This window comes from Nuphar pumila, chromosome 2, assembly GCF_984573655.1.
Source record: "Nuphar pumila chromosome 2, dmNupPumi1.hap1.1, whole genome shotgun sequence".
Taxonomy (NCBI): Eukaryota; Viridiplantae; Streptophyta; class Magnoliopsida; order Nymphaeales; family Nymphaeaceae; genus Nuphar; species Nuphar pumila.
Window position 1 is genome coordinate 86,317,208 of NC_143250.1, and position 6,485 is coordinate 86,323,692.

At 37.2% G+C, this 6,485-nt stretch overlaps 1 protein-coding gene across 1 annotated transcript; it reads right to left on the reverse strand.

The window, feature by feature from the left end:
* Window positions 1–5,336: 5,336 nt before the first annotated feature.
* On the reverse strand, window positions 5,337–5,894 carry LOC149845936 (putative histone H2A.3). Its single transcript, XM_089997799.1, has 2 exons — window positions 5,706–5,894; window positions 5,337–5,558 (listed from the first exon to the last, which is right to left on the reverse strand). The coding sequence occupies exons 1-2, from the start codon at window positions 5,892–5,894 to the stop codon at window positions 5,337–5,339; spliced, it is 411 nt and encodes a 136-aa protein (XP_089853925.1).
* Window positions 5,895–6,485: the final 591 nt, after the last annotated feature.

Here is a 6,485-nt window from a genome sequence, read left to right on the forward strand (position 1 = left end):
AAACCCAAAATGACAGAGTTTCCTCCAAAAAGGTCTAATCAACCCGGTCATAGGCTTTAGCAAGGTTCATTTTAAACATGAACCTTGCTAAAGTCATAAAATCAACTTACTCATGGGCCAGAATAACACTTTCTCGGATATTGCTTCCCTTCAAAAAAAAAATCCTCTGATTCTAAAAAATAATACGCTGCCAAATGGGATCATGATCTTATAAATAACATTACAAAAGCTAATGAGTCTGAATTTTGAAAGAGAGTGGGTGCCCAATTGTTTGGGGACAAGGATAATGTATGTGTTGTTTATACTAGTAAGGATTTTACTCTTTAGCAAAAAAGCCTTTAACAACCGCACAAACAGCTTTGGGACAAAAAAGAAGTGTAGAAGCTACCTGAGAATTCGTCGGCACCAGAAACGCTATTTCCATCAAGATCAAAGGTGGCCTTTGTAATTTCCTCATATGTGATAGAGCATGGAAGACTCATTTTTCCTCTGTGCTAACACAAGGCTCCACGGATCCTCCAAAGCAACTGGTGCTCACATTGGTTCTGGTAAAAAGCCATGTGAAAAAATTTGTGGCTTCTTTGAACATGGACTCCCCCTATCAGTCACACAAGATCCATCCTCGCATTGAAGCCAATAAATCTGTTTTCTCTTTTGCGTGTTTTTGTTAGTCAGAAGATGGAAAAACGAGAATTGAGATCTCCCTTTTTGAACCATTTGCAATGGGATTTCTGACTCGAATTCGCCGCCTTTAATGGCAGGATTTCTAATAGTTCATCTTGTAAGGTGGATTCCTTTTCAATGGCTGCAAGATTACCTAAATCCACATGAGATTGCAAGTTAAAAATTTTCTGAGTTTATATCTTTTAGGGCTTGAAGACTCCCAATGAAATGTTTCCTCCATTCCTTAAGATGGCGAAGCATTGCAACCAATTTACATACTACACAATACATAGGGAAACCATGAATTCGTGTAGACCGTGTTTGTTTCACAACCTCACGACATTCATGAACGGAAACACACGATGAAAAATACTTAAAAAGGTCGTGGAACTGAGGTCTGGATACTAGCCCATCACCAGCAGAGCATTGTGATCTAAAATGGATTTGGGCAGAGCCTCAATGGTTGTAGCAGGGTACTTAAAGTCCCCATTCATGTTAATGATAACCAAACATCAAGCATAATTCAAGGTTCGTGTCAGAGCCTATTCATTAGATTATCCAAATTACAAACCCGAATTTACATTTATGGATTGCATTTGCACCCTAACTATTAGGGCTGGACAATGTGTGAGCCAAGCCAGCCCGGCCGGTTTTGTGGATGGGCTTGACCAGACCGGACCCTATGTGCTAACCAACTGGTTCTACCTCGGGTCTAATACAAAGCCCACAGCCCACTCGTTAGGACCATGGGAGGATAAATGAGATCCAAAATAGATTTATTTTTAAATCATTACAAAACTAATAAGCAGAAATCACTTTTTTCTTCAAAATTTTTTAATTTTTTGTAGATCAAATGTCACTTATGTGATCTACATGGTTTGTTTAGTAGAAAACTTGATTTGAATAATGTGATTATAACAAGTAATTAGGTTTTTGAAAGGGTCAAAAAATCAATGGCTCACAATGTGCCAAAATTTCATAACTCACAAAATCACATTTTTATATCAGAAAAGCATGATCTAAGGCTGGATCCTTAGCAAAGGAACCATGCTGAACACATCTATGTGGTTAGATTGAGTTGATGCCTATGATTTCTAGCTCATTAGTTATGTACCTTCATTAGTAGCATATATATATATATATATATATATATATATATATATATATATATATATATATATATATATATATATATATAATGCTCCCGGTGCACCTATTGCTTAATAACAGCCATTGGATCTTTTACAATCCAAAGGCTGTGATAAGCCATTTAGTATGATTGCTTAAAAATAAACAAGCTCAATATGCAATATTAAAGGCATTTAATATGACTTTTCTAACTTCTATAAAACATTTGTTTACGTCTCTCTCTCTCAAAAGGAATTTAAGTAAATTAATGAGCATTAATTGTATTTGATATCTCAATATAGCATTTAATATCTCTAAGTGGCTATGCTCTCTCTCTCTCTCTCTCTCTATCAACATGAGAAAAAGAGATTGTTGGGTTATAAAATGTGTGTGTTTTATTTTATGAATAATTATCATTTAAAAAGTTATGAAAAGATAAAATTTTGTAATAACAAAGAGAATGCTTCAGATAGTTTGTTGGTTCAACCCAAATTTGAAGCTTGTGAGTTCTGGTTGTATTTGTTTAGGATCCAACGCATAATGTTTTTTTCCCGTGAATATCAACAACCAAATTCCCATGATGACAGAATTTTTTTTATTTTTTATTTTAAAATAAAACAATTTTAATTATTATTCACAAAGAATTTTTTTTAAATAATTTCTGACAATTTTATCAGAAAATATCGACCAACCAAATTTCTCACGTAAATGTTTTTTTTTAATGGTGATATTGGTCACTAGGCCGGGAGAGAGCATATCCAAGTAGGAAAGTTATACTATAATAATTTCAAACACCACTGAATGCAATTAATGCACCCTGCTTATGTTTGTCACACAGAGAGAGAGAATATAGAAGTTTACAAACCCATGTTAAATGTAATAAATGTTTCTTATTTTACTTTGATTTTTTTTAGTATTATGTAATAAATGAATTATCACAACCATTGAATCATAATAGATCCTATGGCTGTGATTTGGGAGTAGGTACTCCGGGAGCACCCTATCCTTACTTTTATATATATATATATATATATCCCAAACTGACCCCAGATTTTGTCAGGTAAAGCCTTCTTCCAAAAAACTAAGCCCATGCCCGAACCCCATTGTACAGCCCTTACTAACTATCATTCTTGCCAACCCACAAGAAATCCCACCCGTGGTCCACATCATAAAGTTATCAATGAGTACCACACTTATGTGAAGATCAATGCCCCCTCCCTGCAAAACTTGAAATTTATGTGGTTGTTTTATTTTTTCAATAAAAAAATATTTTTAAATGAAAAATTTATGAGGTTTTGAAAGGCCTCTTTTCGTATTCAAATTTTGAGAAAAGGTTCTGTAGCAAGCGACGACTGCGATTCCTCGCCCGACGAAGGGATGATATCGATGGCAGTATTGTAAAATTTTCAATCGTCGATGATATTATGGTGATGACAGCGATGGCCATACCATTCATTCTAATCTCTACCATGATGATGATGATGGTGATGATGAGAAAGGACACCTTCCATACGTGCTGAACCCGCCAGAGCGGATAAAATGACAAAAGAGGGGTCTTTCCGCCGCTGACGTGGACTGCACCAAGCTGGTGCGCTGTCCACGTTGGAAAAGCGCCCACGATTCCAAGTGCGATCTCGCTGGAGCTGACGTCATCGTGTGGGGGGCCAGCTTGCGTGGCGGCGACAATCGCTTCGCCGCCCGGAGGCCGCGATTCTTTACTTTGGCTTCGAGGGAGTTGCGGGCCCCACAGTGCCCCCCATCGGCTGGGCCCACATGGTCCAACATTTCACGTCTTCTCCACGTGTTCGCAGATGGGACAGATTGTGCTGGGTGGATCCCACCCACCGACCGGCCACGCGCCACCTACTCCCTTGTCCAGTTGTCCTCTGTAGGTGGCTGGAGAAAAAGCCACGTTTTGACATCGTTTGTTAAAAGCAATGATAAAATCGTGTAATAGATTTTATCATAAAAATGTAGAGGAAGTGTTTGTTACTACCCGTTCTCATTTGTATTTTCAAAATTTATAGTTGCATGTATTTATATATATATATTGCTTAATTTGAATATGTAAATATATTTATTATGGTCTAATAAAGAGAAAACATGTATTAGAATAAGGAATTTCATACAAAACAAAGACAGGTAAAAAATCAACAGCTCATATCATACTAACACTTGATAAAAAGAGTCAAATTTTTTAATTCAATCCATTACGCTGCCGGTATAAACGGCATAACGACAGTAGGTATGGCAGGCTGAGCCAACAGAATCATGTTTTGGTGTCAGGTGTGGTTTCTTTGGGTTATAAATAAATAAATAAATAAATAAATGACAAACAATTTTAGGTTCAAATTAAGAGAAAAACTAAAACTTTGGCAATATGACTTCTTACAAGGTTCTAATGTGGGAAACAAAAATTAGTCCAAATGAATGCATTTCTTGAATGCTTAGTATATCACTTTTTCTAAAAAAATGAAAAAAATCTGATACTTTTAAAACATGAAAAATATATGGCCTTCTTATTTTCAACTTACTTGTACCTCTAGGTTTCTTATTAATTATTTTTTAATATTTTATTCATTAATTATTTTATGGAGACTTTCCTGATAAAGCCCTGACAAAATACATGAAAACATCTCAATAGAAATTCACATTTGGATAATCAGCGATTTAATATTTTTTTTTTACCATGCTTGTCTACTATTGGGATTCCTACCACATCTAAGGATCATGAACTCTTCACAGAGTTTTTGCCGATCAACAACTCTTGCTTTCTCCCCATTTAAAACCATGATCACCAAAAACTTCATTACATAATGTTTTTATTTTCCTATTTTGTCTTCTATCACTATTTTTTGAATTAGTATTTGATACTCTCGACTGTGCCATTATCTTTATTAAGAAGCAGATAAGAAAAAATGGTGTTTTGCAATGCCACTACAAGAAAAACGTTAATTAGGGACAAATACTATTCGTCGTTAATCCATTGCAAAATCCGTTGCTATAAATCTTAGCGACGGAATAGCGATGGCTAACTTCCATCGCAAAATTCTAGTCGCTAAAATGCGACAGAATTTATCTTTCGCTACTTCCGTCGCTAATATGCGATGGACATGATCTGTCACTAATCTGTCGCTAAATAAGCACGGATTTAGTTTGGCAGCATATTATATTCCATCGCTAATCCATCGCTAAATTATCGACGGAATATAATCCATCACAAAACATCAAAATTCATCATTGGATATTAGCGACGGATATTATCTGTCGCTAATCCGTCGCAAAATTTTAAAAAAAGAGCCCTGAGGCGTGCACCTCATACGAACTAAGAAAGTCAGCATGAAGTTTCATTAAAAAAATGGATCACGCACTTGTGATTGTTCCAATGGCAGTTGGAGAAATCTACAGAGATACATGGATCACCACCAAAGAGTGGGACTTGAAAATTGATTAAAAGAAAATAAAATAAATAAAGGGTTGCAGACATTAAGAACACCAACTTAAACAGTCAGACATAAAATTTGAACAGGAACGGTTTTTTCTCCTCAACTATCGTCCTCTTCTGAAACCTTGCCTGAACCAGAACTCCCAGTCTTCTTTGGGAGCAAGACATTGTGGATGCTGGGCATCACCCCGCCGTTGGCAATGGTCACAACATCGAGCAATTTTCTCAACTCCTCGTCGTTCCTCACAGCCAGTTGGATGTGGTGAGGCACAATCCTCAACTTCTTGTTGTCACGGGCAGCGTTCCCAGCGAGCTCCAGCACCTTCACAAGAATTTCAACGAAATGAATCAGAAACAGAACACCAACGAGGATATTAAAAGTGTGTAGTACAGCAAGAAAACCCAAAGAAGAAACCCAAACAACAACTAAAAACCAAGAAACCCTAAGAGGAAAGGAGGGGGATCTTACCTCAGTGGCCAGATACCCGAGGACGGCGGACAGGTAGACCGGAGCTCTTGCACCAACCCTCTTGGCGTACTTGTCGTCCTTCAGAAATCGGGCGATCCTGTCGACCAGAAATTGCAGGCCGACCTTGCTGCTTTGGGAAGTCGCCTTCTTCGATCCACTGGCTCCCGCAGACTTCCCTCTTTCAGCCATCAACTTCCATAAGTTTTTACTTGAGAGAGAAGGGGTGAGGGTAGAGATTTGGTCCTCCTATTTATAGTGCGATCTCTTCTTCGGAAGAGAACCCACCAATAAGGAGTGACCACATGGATTGCCATCTCGACCGTATATTTGCGGACAGATTTGGACGACTTCGATTCTTTCTAGATGGTTATTTTACGTAAATAGCCTTGTCATTTAACGAATTAACAAAACAACGCTGAGTTCGAAAAGCCATTTATAGCCATGAGGGAGAGATTAAATTAGCGACAAACAATTTTCGTCGCGAAATTCGACGCTAATTTGCGGCAGATTGGTGAAAAAAAATTCCCATCGTTAATCTGTGCCTATTCTGCTACAGATTTTGGGACGAAAATTTTCCGGCGCAAATCTGTCGCTAATTAGCAATGGATTTTGCAACAAAAAAATTTGGTCGCTAATTCCGTCATGAATTTCAATTTTGGCAACAATTAATTTTCTCTAGCTAATCCGTCGCTAATTTGCGATAGAAAAAATCCGTCATAATTTTTTGTCACTAATTAACATTTTTCTTGATGTGTGCTATTTTAAAAGAACAATATAAGG

Bases quoted from the DNA above. Each gene is read 5' to 3' on its own strand.
- LOC149845936 (XM_089997799.1), bottom strand. From the start codon at position 5,894: ATGGCTGAAAGAGGGAAGTCTGCGGGAGCCAGTGGATCGAAGAAGGCG. The intron at 5,559-5,705 runs GTAAGATCCCCC...ATTCTTGTGAAG, and splicing joins TCGGGTATCTGGCCACTGAG to GTGCTGGAGCTCGCTGGGAA.